The sequence below is a fragment of the Corvus hawaiiensis genome, chromosome 1 (assembly GCF_020740725.1).
Source record: "Corvus hawaiiensis isolate bCorHaw1 chromosome 1, bCorHaw1.pri.cur, whole genome shotgun sequence".
Lineage (NCBI taxonomy): Eukaryota > Metazoa > Chordata > Aves > Passeriformes > Corvidae > Corvus > Corvus hawaiiensis.
In genome coordinates, this window is record NC_063213.1 from 26,078,564 (window position 1) to 26,093,161 (window position 14,598).

General features: G+C 36.0%; 1 protein-coding gene across 4 annotated transcripts in view; it reads left to right on the forward strand.

The window, feature by feature from the left end:
- SUGCT (succinyl-CoA:glutarate-CoA transferase) overlaps positions 1 to 14,598 on the forward strand; it is a 348,860-nt gene that overhangs the window by 132,976 nt on the left and 201,286 nt on the right. For 3 of the 4 annotated variants that reach the window (XM_048297381.1, XM_048297389.1, XM_048297372.1), the window contains exons 10-11: positions 710 to 781; positions 5,565 to 5,662. In XM_048297381.1, coding sequence (XP_048153338.1) covers positions 710 to 781; positions 5,565 to 5,662 — 170 coding nt within the window. Of the gene's footprint in view, positions 1 to 709; positions 782 to 5,564; positions 5,663 to 13,930; positions 14,049 to 14,598 lie in introns of all 4 variants that reach the window. The other variant, XM_048297399.1, reaches the window with a different exon arrangement.

Genomic DNA, 14,598 nt, shown 5'->3' on the forward strand with positions numbered 1-14,598 from the left:
TTACAGATTTTCTTTTTTCCAGTGAAAGTCTAAGTGAGATGGTTTAGACTAAAATGAAAGCTGTTATGGTCTGCCCAGTTCGATGTTGTGTTCACCATGAAATGTGCCATTAAGGCCACTGTAATGAAGTAAAAAGTAAAAAATAAATCTTAAAAGCTGGAGAAGTCCCTTTTCCTCCAGGAGATCTGTCTTGAGACCAATGACCAAGGGGATAGCTTAATGTCCAGCAGCAGAGCTGTGAAGATGCAGTCTATCCCTTTCATTCCCATGGGAGTTCCTAATTTGTAGTTGCTATTTGGCAATTTTTTTGGTGTATTTGGTCAGGATCTGTTACATTTCAGTGCAGCTGTCTGCTCTGAGTCAAGCTAAGAGTGAAGCTGAATAAATACCTCCTGGAAAGTAAACATTATCATGGTAATCCTCAGTCCTGTGAATGTGGGACACATTAAGTTTCAGGGTGGCTCATGACACACTTTCAGTAAATAAACTATTAACCAAGATAACTTCTCAACTCTAGAAAAAAAATCAAAAGTGCCTTATCCATCTTTGAGGATGGATGACTTTGAGCTGCTTTTATAGAACTAGAGATTGGATCTGAATGGAAATGTTTAAGGATGTCATTTGAATGTTATTTACAAAGTTTCACTTCAAAGATGTGCTAATATGTTATAATTTAGTTTCAGCTTATCACCTGTCTTTGTTCTTCTAGGCGTTTAAGACCAAGGATGGCTACATCGTGGTGGGAGCTGGAAATGATCATCAGTTTGTCACTGTGTGCAAGGTGTGTTAGGCGAGAGTACAGAAATGTGTAACAGTTTCCATTCTCACTAGGAAAATTAAGATGCCGATTGCTTCTTTATTCTCCTTTTTTTTTTTTCTTTTTTGGTATGGGAATAAGTGGTGAGTATAAATTCTAATCCTGCAGCTCTGGCTGATCATCTAGGGGACTGATACGGGGTCTGTGTTTTGGCCCTGAATTCAGAACACACCAGTTCTGAAACTTGAAGTACTTTGCCCTTTTGCCCCTGTGCACATCTGATCAACTAAAAAAAAAAAAATGAACAACCTAACAACCTTCTGATTTTGGAAGAATGAATGTCATGTAAGTCACACTGGTGTCTCTTTCAGAAAGAAATGTGACACTGTTTCTCCATAAAATACATGATAAAGTATTAACAAGGCAACATTAGGGGACGGGTTGTTCTTGTGCTGCTTGAATCAGTACCCGAGCACATTGCCCTTTCGAGCACTACCATGTGCTGATCTGTGCTCACTGAGAAACTTGTGGACTTCTTAGAAAAGAACTGTTACAGGACTGTGGACTGATTTTGGAGTGGTGCAGAGATATGATGTTGAAGAACAATCTTTTTTAAAAAAAAAAGTTCTACATAAAATATGTCAACATTCCAAACAAACCACCCCAGTAACATATAAACTGGGACAAAAGAATTTTTGCATATAGCATTAGACAACATTTTTAAAAATTACAGGTCTACCTTTTTTGGCCATTGTGTTTTTTCTCTAGGAACTTGGATATTTAACATAAATTAATGACACTCAGGAAATTGAGCATTATTTTCCTCCATTTGTTCATGTCAGACATTTCACATTTCTGTGGAAGTTCACCACTAATAACTGGAATACATAGTAAGTGAACAGTGCTGTTTTGATTCTCTTTTAGTACAGTTTGGGGTATGTATCCCCACCTCACTATCTCGAGGGGTTCTCCTTTCACTTACTTGAGCTGGCTCTTAACCTCTTCAAAATTTGCTCAGTGGGTTTTCTTTGTAAAGGTGTCTGCCCACTACAGTGGTCATTATCTTCACATGAATGAAGACTAATAGCTGAGTAAGTGTCTACTTGCCACAACTCAATTTTATCAAAGACTCATTATCTCATAAAGGAAATCTTTCCAGAGTGTCCCAGGACATAGCTGTCTTCTTGGTGCTTTGTCATCTAAAATGAAGAATTATGTAGCAAATGCTTGTCATCCTGCCATCCTTGAGCAAGACAGAGCTGAAGATCCATCTCAGTAGGTTCTGACATCTTGATACGGGCACTAGTGGGCACTAAAATTTTAGACCATGCACTTTACCTGACTTTAGGGTGCAGCTGAGAGAATTATGGTGTGCCTTGTTCCTACATATTCCCTCTGTAATCATTAAGGGGTGAATGGAACCCCAGAAGATAAAGCAAGATTTTCATGGTTTGTGTTACCCCAGAATGTATAGGACAAAAATTAGGTGAGACGAATATTAGCCCTGGTCTGCAGGCTGATGGTTTTTTGTTTAATCATTATAAATGTGTACCCTTATCAAGATAATGTAGGTATGGATTTGGACTATTGTAGAGGGATTCCTTGTGGAACAGGGGCCTATGATACCCCAGGACAGTCTGGGCACCCCAGGGCTGTTGCTAGGGAAGAACCCCTGAAGGGGCCTCAGGCTGCAGACAGGCTTGAAAGGCACCTGGCAGCAGGCAGCCTTGAAAATCCTGACAAAGTTATACACTGGTCGGCTCCCCCGCTACTTAGGGGCTGTCTTGTGGGAATAGGGCGTGAATCTTTGCAAAGTAGATATAAGTTGGTGTAAGGAAAATTAAAGCGGAGCACGATGCTCAAATCGTATCGGTGTTTGTATCGTGACTCCAGTCGGCTCCCCTGCACTCGGAACCGGCCCCCCCCTGCTAAAGACTATTAAATTGCCCAGAAATGAAATGATGAGGAAGTCAGTGGAATGCTGGAATGAATACTCATTAGAGATATGGTCTGTACTAAGTCAAAGGTGATTTGGAATTTAAAACACTGTGAAGAGGGAAAGCCAATAAAGGAAAAGAACTTTATTACAGGAAGGCCTGCAACACCCTAGTGAACTTTAGGAAATACAGAGACAACTAATTCAAACATTGGAATTGCTTTTAGAGAATCTTTCTCAGCTGAGTTGGTGCTGAAAATACAGACTGTATGGAAGCTGTTGCCCCGAAGACACATGGTCTAGAGATGTAACAGCTGGATTAAGCTGTAAACAATTGCAAACATTCTGCTTCAACTGTATCTTTTTGGGCAAGCAGAAAGAAAAATCTGGAATAATTCACTGTGATATTTTCAAAATCAATGACAACTAACTGTAGCTTGTTTGAGGACTTGGATAATTGCAAAAAAACTTTGTAACACTGCTGGCTGGAATGCATTTCATTGTGGTCAAGTGTTACAACAGCACATCCTGACCTGTGGCTGATTTGGTCTGATTAGGAAGACTGAGCAAGAGTCTTCAGAAGACTGAAGTTTTGTGTACAGCAAAGGAGAGTACTTTGCTAGTGTTGCAGGACAAAACACAGAGAGCATAAGCTCTGAGTGTGCATCTTAGAGCTTGAACAAGGCTTCAAACAGAGAACACCATTTTCATTCCAAATGTTCACAGTAAAATAAAGAAAATAACATTGTCAATGTGATGCAGAAAGATGAATGGTACATTAATGAATAACTTCTCAAGTGTGAATTTTTTAGTCACAAAAAAACCTGAGAACATATATAGACATGCATCTTTATAACAGATGGATATTAAGTTAAAGCTGAAATCAGTAACATTAATTAAAACAGTAGAGTGAGCAACTCCATATGACCGTTTTTCATATAACTCATCAAATGGAACCATAGTTTTCTGATTAATTTCTTGTTTTTTTAAGCTCATGTAAGCATTCACTATCATTTGCTTAGAACAACCCTACAGGATTTTTTTCTAAAGTAGTGATGTGTAACTCCAAAATAACAGTACTAAAAAAAGGAAGTAATTTTAAGGGGTACCAATAGTATTGATAAATGTCCAGATAGGAAAATTTAGCTATTTTCTAACGCTAAATTATGATATATTGTGATTTCCATCAACTAGATGATATAAATGCAGAAGGAAAAGAAAATATGCTGTGAATTAAGTATTGATGGAAGATGCTAGATTGATATTTTATGTTACCTTGCAGATAAAAATCTGCAGAAGAGTTATGTAACATCACCATTGTTCTAGCATAACTTGCAGATACCTTGTTTCCAAGGTTTAGTTTTGTCACTCTAGGTGAAAATTATGTCAAAGATGACTATCTGTTTTGAGTATCTCTAAATAGCTGTTGAAAGAATATCTGTTTTGCTAATGGTTTTATGTCATCAGCTGCTATTCACTTGGAAAGGAAGCTGTATCCTTATTCACTCTAGCAAAGTCAGGAGTCATTAAATGATGACTTCATCTAAACCAGTGTCAGAGAAAATTAGTAGAATGTTATGCTTGAAGCAAGTATCAGAGAGATTGACACCAACTTATGTATCACTTAAATGTGGTAGTACATAGGCATATGGTTTCAAGAAGTGACTGAACATGTTAATAAAACATAAATCCATTGACTATTGCTAAATATATAGAAAATACATTCACTTCAGAAATGTCCTAATCAAAAGAGAACTGGAGTTTGGATGAAGATTAAGGAAGTGTTGTGTGTAGTGGCCCTGTTCTTAAACTCTGTTTGAGCATCAGCACTTAGACACAGCCAGAGATAGAATGATGGGCTATAGGAACTTCAGGTTTGAAGCACTGTGGTTTTTTTGTAAGCCATCTTAGAAATAGCCCTATATAAAATGTAGCATGATTAGAATGATTATAAGACTCATCATAAGAAAAATTGGTCTTTAGTATGTGTTACTGAGTAAAAATACATAAAGAATATGTGACAGCCTCTTTTTTTATAAGATTCTATGCTGCCTTTCTCTGCAGCTGATGTAATTGGGGTATTTTTAGAAATCACATTTAATTATGATTATTTATGTTCTATAGAAAGTCATTGTGGCACAAATAGGTAAATTATATTGATTTTCCACACAGCTGCTTTTTCTAATGAATGCCACTACAAAATTCTAAGACTCATTCTGCATATTTAATTTCCTTTATAGTGTAATACACATTGTCTTCACACATTGTTTAAATTTCTAATGTGGCAGGTGGGAGTTACACATCGAAGTTATATTTCTCCTTTCTTAGAGGTTATACTACCACTTTTCTTTATTAATTCTTTTGGAAAAAAATAGTAAAGAAAACCAATGATGTTTCAATAGAAAAAGACTTTTTTTTTTTCTTTTTGACAGAGATTACTGAAGTGGAAAGAAATAATCTTAGACATATTTTTTCTCAGTCTAGCATATGAAGTACAGACATACTTCTTATTCTGTGACATATAAGTTAGTGCAGAATAATCCCACAGATCTATCCAACCCCATGGTAATAACTTACTTTTTTAGTGTTCTATGCTAAGAATTTCTCCTGACTAGTCCTGAAAGTGTCAGCTAAGATATGGATCATCATATGGATTTCTCTCTTTTTCCTTTACTCGTTATGTAACATTAACCAGAAGGCTTTTTAAAAAAAGAAGTAATAATTAAGTTTTCGTTTATCTATATTAAATGATTGATGATAAGTAGCGATTATTGGAAATCAGTGATTTTTTAAAATCAGTAATTATTTTGTTAGCTATATATATAAAACTCCTGTCAAGCACATTTCTTACTTATCTTTAATTTTACTTAGATCCTGAATTTGCCTGAAGTTAGTAAAGATTCCAGATACAAAACTAATACACTCAGAGTCCAGAACAGAAAAGAGCTCATTGACATATTGTCAACCCGGTAAGTTAATTAAAAGGGAAGAATCTATATTTAATCTGTTAATGCAAATAATAATGTATAGCAAGCTCTCATCATGGGAAAATTCTATTTTATTCTTTTGAGATACTCTAGTTTTTAAAACAAGTACCACAAAAGCTTACTGATGTTAAATATTCTGCCTTTTGCACACAGACTGTAGTGTGGACTAAAGAAGCCAGACCACAGATCTAAGTTTTCAGAAGCTGTTTTAGCTTCTTTTTAACATTAACTTGAATTTTAGTGAAACCAGTGCTTTCTGCTTTCCTGGATGAATGTAGCACCTGGAAAAAAAATGCTTGAAGCACCATTTGCTTTTTCTGTGGGATTTTAAAGTTTTCTCTGAGTGTTTCTGTATCCAAGGGAGTTCCACTTGCTGCTACTCCCTTACTGCTGGTTCTGTATTGTGGTACTCGGTGCCACAAATTCTCCCTGGGCCATTCCTTTTGAAATCAAAAGGATATGTGTTTAGTTTTCTGTTTTGGAATCATCCTATTAAATACTTAATTAAAATTTCTTTTTAAGAGAAAGCTCAAAAAACCTTTTATTTGAGAGATTAAAATATCTTAGTCATCTTCCTCATTCTGTTTGAGAAGGCCTTATATCTGTGGAGTACTCTTCTGTTTAATGGAGAGGATGATAAATTGGTGTAATGGAAGAAAAACTAATCTGTGTAAACCTTCCCAAAGGTGGCTTCAGCAGCACCTCATAATTTGGGAGATGAGCAGAAGAGATGGCATATTTACTGTTGTCAATGATTCAAGAAAAGTCATACTGTCATGTTGACACTTGGTCAGTATTAGTCTTTGTCAACAAATGTGTAACAAATGAGGCAATTTTAATGGGGGGGTTTAGAAGCATTAAGTCAGATGCCTCTCTTTTCCATTCCACCCAAGAAAAAGAGTTTCAGTAGCACATCCACACCCCCCACTCTCAACCCCCCACATTTTTTGGATATTGAGAACCAGAATCATGAGTCATTAAAGAGTGTAGAGAGAGTTATTTTGCCTCTTCCAGTTGCACTTGTACTTTTGTCTCTCTCTTACCTGTCCATTTTCAGATATCCTGCCCCTGCTGAAAAACAGAAGTACCAAGTGACTGCATTTTTGAATAATTATGGTGCAACTGTCCTTGATTAACATTTGGAACTCTTCTTTTGCCTTCCTATAACAAATGGATTGTGATAGCACAGATGAGGCCACTCTTGCTATATGTTTTGAGCCCCTGAAAGGCCATAACTTATCTTTTGACCTACTTTTGAGCTCCTACACTCTTGATGCATAGTCTTAGTTTTGAAGTTGGGTCATGTTGACTTATTACTTGGACTTCATTTAGTATGGCATTTATCTGATGTACTCTGGTACCTTGTGAGAAGGCTGTTTTGCCATCCATAGATCAGTTATTTAATAGCTCGTTGCTTCTGGTTAATTTTGGATGTAGTAATATTTTTTTCCTATGGGCAATTTCTGAACAAGAAGATAAAGTTCAAGGAACAGCTGTTCTTTGGATTGCCAGAATTACAATTTGTTTTTATATCTGTAGCTATTAGTTAATCAGATTACATTATTGCTCTTCTAATTACTGCTTTATGTCTTCTTTTTTCTTTTTAGCTTGTGTTCTGTTTTATTGTTATAATTTAGGCTGAATTTCTGCACATTATGTGCAAATATGTAAATGTATACACATTTTTGGAGAAGACATTTCTAATGTATTCTGTTATATTATAGTGAGTTCATCTGGCAGTCAGTTATAAAACACAGATTTAACAAACACCTTCTTTATTCTAATTGAAGCTGAATATGTTTCCACACACATTCTATGGTAACTTTGCTTTTATTCACTAATGCACAGTTTTTTGTAAAATTATATGTGGTTTATTTTTGAAGTTACTTAGAGAGTTAAATTAATAGTTTCTCAGTGCTGAAAAATGTCAACCCTTGAGAAATGAAGGGAAATGACAAAATAGTAATGACAGAATTTCACTGAAAAATACCTTAATTTAATCACTGATTGCTTGATAGTATTACAGCTTCCAGCACATGGAAAATATAAACCTAAGGTGCATTACTTGGAAAAAACCACCTGCAGACCCTTCCATTCACTCACTGTATGTGTATTGCTGCCCACCTTAAAAAGAATTTGTGGAGATATGAGCTGGAGCAGCTTGGAAGACATATTCTTAGACACAGCTTTTCTCAGCCTAGCATATGAAGTACAGTTGTGTGAAGTACAGTACTTTTGTTAAGATGAGCCACTCCTTTTTTCCCCAAACTCTTCTGCTGCCATTTTCAGTTTATACATCCTTCCTGTTCCTCTAAGTCATTGGTATTTTAAGCAGATGCAGTATGGCAGATGCTTGGTACTCTGCAGTCACTTGCATATAGAACTGCTGTTGCACAGTAGATATAGGCATACATTTTTTTTTCAAGCCTTTGATGCTGTTATAATTCTAATAAACCAAGGTTCCACCAGAGCCTAGAGCAGGTTTCCATTGACCTATCTACCCTGTCCCCTTGCTCTTATCCCTTTTGAACTGTTTCTGGAGCTATGTTTCACCTTTTATTTTCCAACTTTTCTTAATTTTTGAAATGAACTACCTGCAATTAATTTCTAACTTCTGAGCATTTAGTAAGTGCAAAAAGAAGGATTTTTTACTTCCTCCTCTTAAGAAAAAGGGTTTGCTAGGCTTTTTATAGGAATAGAAGGAGGTGTTCAGACCTGCTCAAAGGGTCAATAAGTCCCTGAAGTCTTGAGCATTTAATTCACTTCATGTGTGGAGCTGAAATTTTTGAAAGCATCTGAACTCTGAGTACCAAGGAGACACTTGATGACTTTCTTTAGCTAGAGTAAAAAATTGAGCAACTGAGACTCTTTGGTCACAGTTTTATTCTAGATGTGTGAACAAAGGAAACATTGGGACAATTTGTCAATATTAAGGAATGCTGTTTTTTTTTTTAAAAAAGGCCCTGTCTTGGGAATTCTTGACTCAAGTGACCTCTAATTTAGATCAATAATTCTACTCACCACCTGATAATCATGCCAGATTTCAAGGCAGTTAGGTAACCATGGGGATCATGCAGCACTTAGAAGAAATTGACCTTTAAACAGAAGACTTCTCAGAAAGGTGTGAAATGATGTATTCATCAAAGTCAGACGTACTGAACTGAGTGAGATTACAAGATGGGGATGAATATGGCTTCAGACATATATGTAACTTGAAACAACTCTGAAAAGTGTGAATTGCACCATTCATTTCAGGAAGAATTTTCTCATCCTCTTTCTTCTATGACAGAAATGAAGAGTGAAGCATGCCTGTCCTTATCTCTTCAATCCAACTTGCTCTCTATACATCTCAATTCCCTCTGTAGGGCACAAATGAAAGGTAGAGAGGGACAGCAAGTAAGGAAGTTCACATATCTGCAGAGATTGTTGGATCCCAATAAAAGCGACTGGAAGTGGTGTGGAGTGGTGTGCTGCTTCTAAGACAGCCTGCTCTCACTCATACTGAAGCAAGAGGAGGGAATTACAGAAAACAGTTCCATATTGAGACATGGAGTGTTTTTCAGTTCCATAGTCTACGGGGAAATGAGTAAAATGCTACAAGGATCACTGGTTCATAGGATATTCACAGTGAAGAAGAATATAGATCTGTGGGGTATTTTGTATTTGTTTTGCTACTGGTGGTGTTGTCCCTTTCCCATCTCTACTCCTCTTTCTTCTATACTGGTTTTTTCATATCCCCATCATCTTCCTCCACTTCCCACAGGCCCTATTCCTCCTCTTTGTCTTATTTCCTCTTTCTCCTCCCACTGCTAACATTTACACATCTAGTCTTTGCTTAAAAAAAAAAAAAATTGTTGCCTTCTGTGTCTTCCTCTCTATTTAGGTTACATTTTCCCCAAATGACAAGAAAGCAGAACTCTGATACAAGCGAATTACCTCTGCCTTCCTTTCTTGTGTATGTGCCATCAATTTAAAATGACCCTGCCTGGGTGGAGGCCAGGTTCAATGGCTACCACTGAGGCCCCTGAGACTCACAGCTCATGTGAGAACTGACAGACTACAGAGCACTCTGTTTTTAAAGTTTCCAGTGGAAACCTCTGGTTTGTGAGTTAGATGTACATCTAACTCACAAACAGAAGAACCAAGTTTTAATTGTTGCTCTGTTCCCTCTTTACCTCCCTTCCACTTTTACTTCTGCTTCCACTAGAACACAATAGTATCAGACACAATGCAGATGATTTTGTATGTGTGTATATATGCATGCATATGTCAAGATACACATATATAGTGTGCACATGAAATTTGAGATGCATCTGTGCAAAAGCTAGCACAATACCAGTTTTAAAAGAAGCTGCTTTGAGAAAGGGGGCTTAATCTCTTGACCTTCTTCTTCAAATTACTCCATATTACCCATTAATCCTACTATGCACCTCAGTAATGTAGAGGCATTTTAAGACAGGACAGCTAAATGTGTACTCCAAGGTTTGGGAAATTAACCTGTAAATGGAACAGTGTGTGGGGGTGTATGAGTGTAGGGGGAAGGCCCTCAGCCCTTAAATTGAAGCAGTTCCACATAAAGAACACATAAATTCAGCATGATTAGTGCTCCTGCAGCTCTAACTAAATTATTGTAGACTCAGAGGTGTTAGGGCTGGAAATGATTCAGAGTAGAACTTCTATTCCTAGCGCTTACATTTTAAACCCCTTATTCTTGACTGTACACTACAGCTGCATGCTGCGCATATAAGTGTGAGGGGAAAAGGAATGAGCAGGAAGGAAACACAGAGGAACTTGATCCTCAGTTAATAAAGTCGTTGCTAAATTGTTTCTACCTAGTAACAGAAGAGGAGGGCTCCTAAAGGGGAAAGAGTACTGTAAGATGTTTAATTTGCTGGATCAGGAGCATTGTTAAATTCACCCTTGTTGAGACACACCCAGTCTCTGTAAATCTCCTTCCCTATCCCCACCATTTCCTTTTCTAAACCAAGGGCCTTGCTGACTGAAGTCACTGTTGATAACATTACAGGAATGAGGGTCTGGTTGTTTACAGCTTCAGCAAGACAGGTGTCTGAAGTTTGAAAGACAATTGACTTCAGTGTGGCACTGCTCGTAAGGTTTACTCTCCCCAGTCATCTACCTCACCATCAGTACGTAGAGGGTTGAGCTGTATGGATATCAGCTACCAAACTGCCACCGTTTGCTTTAAAATGCTTTGTTTTAAATTGTTATTAGTTTTATGCTGACTTCTGTGCATACAAATGAGAGAGATCCAAAATGTTTCAAGCATCTGATTTTTGGACCGGGTAAGCTAACGTGTGTTTTTTCTGTTCTTTTCTCACTGTTTAATAAACTTCTAAGCTTTTCATACCCTTGTGAAGTTCAACATCCTTTCTGAAAAGGAACTTGCCATCTTTTTTCTGATGATATACATTTCTAACTTCAGGCTGCTGAAATCAAGGCAGGTCTTTTTATTGATTTTAAATGAACTTTTTGACCTGGCCCTTGTTAGCTCTTTAATCCCCTTGAGTGAAAAGAAAAACAGCAACAAAATCAATGCAACTTTTCATCATTCTCAATGTGCTTTTACTGATACGTGTTTACCTAGCTGATTTCCAGTTAATTTGCAATTCTTTTGTCATAACTATAAAAGTTACATTCCTCTTTTATACTTGAGTAAAACAGAGGAAGGTTGGGAAAAAGTAGTATATTTCTAATGTGGATAGCTTATTATCTGACTACAAAAAGAACTAGTTCTGTTACATGCTGGATTAAGTCAGTAGCCGTAAGAAATACATTTTACAAGACAGATGTGTTTCCCTCTGTCTGGTATGCCATTCCTTAAAAATCATGTATGGTTTTAAGGCAGCATGCAACTCTTGATAGAGAAACGAGAAAGTCCATTAATCTCTAGCAGAAATTTTGTGCATAAAGATGAAGGTTTATTAACAGTTCTGTTAAACTGGTAGCAATATTTACAGTATGCAGAAGTATAAAAGAATTTTCAGGGTGGATTTGTGGTACCTACAAATCTCTGGATAGTATTTTATGTAGCTACCACTTAAAATCTACTGTATGTGGCATCTTTTAAAGTAGTTGAAATATCTGTCAGCAAAACCTGTCAGTACAATCATGTTGATCCCAAATATTTTAATATTCTGTCTGTTTTGGTTTTCCCAGTGATTCATCAGTAAGAGGAGACTAGATGCTAACAGAAATATATACAGACTATTGAGTAAATACTGCAGTATTCACTTTGAAAACACTAATTCTATATTCACTGTACACTAAAGGATAATGATCCATTCCTTGAATTTTCCAAACAAATATTTTCTAGAACGTTTATTTTGTATAGTGTCTTCCATAGATACTACTCTAAGAAACTACAAACTCTCTTAGTCATTTAACTACCATTAAAGAGGTGTTTGGCAGTGAAAAGAGAAAATATTGTAGATATTTGGGAGGGAAGAGACTGTTGATAGAACAAAATGAAGCAAAAACCATAATGCAGATTTGGGTTGTACTAGAAAACACAGGAAGGCTATTGTGGACTTTAGCAAGAACAGAGGAACTTTTTGTGATTGACCGCATGTAAAAAGCTCTTACTAATCCTAGATGTTGCTGTTCCATCTGTATTTGGTAGCTGTCCAAATTACTTCTCTAAATTAATTGCCATAAGTTTCCTATAGAAAAGAGCAGTATTTTGCTTCAGTAGTTCTTCTAAACTTACTTTGTGTGGAATTGGATGGTTTTATTCATTAGAGAAACATGGTTGCCCTTCCACATGGGATGTAGAGAGGATTGAAGGTTTCCTAGGAAACATAGAAAATGGAATACACAAAAAGTGGATTCATTCATGCTTTTGAAGTCTTTGTTTCATTGAAAGATAAAATATTGCTAAAAAAAAAGAAACAAATTTTACATTAATAATTATCAGGATGAGAAACTTAGAAACACACCCAAGTGCTGTTAAAATATACTAACTGATTAAAGCCATTTCATCTAACTTGCACAAGTCAAGCAGACTTTTTTTTCTGTTTTGTATGTAAAGATCCATTCATTTCTTCTTCTTTTTTTTTTTTTTTTTAAATTAGAATTTGTTAGAAAGCAGAAGGGAATGTATATCCTGCTTTTTAAGAAGTAAAACTACTCTTGTAGTTTATGTAAGAAAACGAGGTGCAAAACTTTTTTTATTTTATATTTAATTTTTTGCCTTTTGGAGGTTTTGTCTTATATTGTGCTGTAATGTTTTTTGATGAATTTGCTGAGTGTATAGTTTAAATTTAGATGTTTTCATTTAATGATGCCTGCTAGATTTACTAATTGAAGAAAAATATATTTAGTTGGATTTCTTCCAATTTCAATTAGTTCAGGTTATGCCACACTTTCTATTCTTAAAATATTTTAAAGCATGAGATGTATTTAATGTTAAATGTTCTGGAATCTGATGCCTCATTTCAATACTGCAACTTCAGTATCTTTGTGAGTGCTGTGTAATTCAGTGCAGAGGAGGCTTAGAGTACTGTTTAAAATGCAAATAAGACATCACGGAGACTTTGATTTCTTCAGGAAGTAAGCCTCAGTTCAGACTTTGCAGTAAATATCCTAGCAATGGCTTTGTTCTTCATTGGGGTACGTATCCTTCCTTTCTCAGAGGTGTTTTCAGAAAGAGCCTGCAACTGAGCTTCATACCACAAAGTAGTACAGTAAAAAGCAAATCCTTTTGAACTTCTAAAATTCTGGTAATAATTGCAGAAAGCTAAGCTACAGGTTTAAAACATTTCTACAAATAAATCATAGGTAATTTAGATGGCATTTATGTGATATTTTAAATATATATATGAATATAGCAGATGGAACATTTTATAGGAAAAGGGACTCATCTGAAAATATATGAAGCTGTAGTGTGAATTGCAGTGTTGAGCTCTCCTGAAATCACTGAGTAAAAGCAAGGTAAAGATTCTCTTGCAAGTGTCATGTTTCAGAGTTCGGATGCTCTACAGTCTTGGATTCCTAGCTCAGGTTTGGAAGATGGACCATTGTTTAGCCTTGTATGTGTTTCCATCAGTGGTTTTTTTTATGTATGTGTATATATAAAGAAAGTAAATTTTTTTTTCTTAACTGAAAAATATAAAAAGTAGGATATTTATTAAAAAACAATGAAAAAGCACAGAAATACATTTTGAAATGTGTTAAGAGAAAAAGGATTGCCCAGACCTTCTAAATTCCTGCTCACAGAGCTTTCATTTTCAGGAGAGAATGTCAGTCTTCTACTTCTTGGAAGTTTTTGTTGAGGGTCTTCTCTTGTTACTTTGGAGTGCTGAGCATGTTATTAATGGATACTTAGCAACCTGAATATCAGCCCTTCACTGTAAGTAAAGGTATTTATTTGTGTAAGTATTATCAAAAATTGTATTTAGTTGAGGGAATAATACATACAGGTTGATAAAAAAAAATCAACAGCTGACATCAGAGGGAAAAATGAACATTTTTTATCCAGGCCTTATCTTTTATCAGATTTTGAAACAGTATTTCTCCCTTAATGATGTACAGCAGATGCTTCAATATATAAAACATAGTTGAATTAGCAAAATAGTTGCATGCTGTTCCTCTCAAAATCTGAATACTAGACCTTTATTGTCAGTGGTGATGTTCTGTTTTGGTTTTAAACAGTTTAACAATATGCTCTCAACAGCCTCCCTTTAACACAAATAAAGGAAGCCATTCTACATCAGAGTTAGATACAGAGTTTCAATTTCAAGAGGAAAGTCTGTGTGTGTCCCTGAGGATAATAGAATGTGGGATCTTACCTCTTTGGGTTGAAAGCTTTTAGGAATTACCTCCAGCCATCAACAAATAAATTAACAAGTAAGATTAAGACAAATGTTAGATCCATTCAAAAGAGGTACTTTCAAAACCAG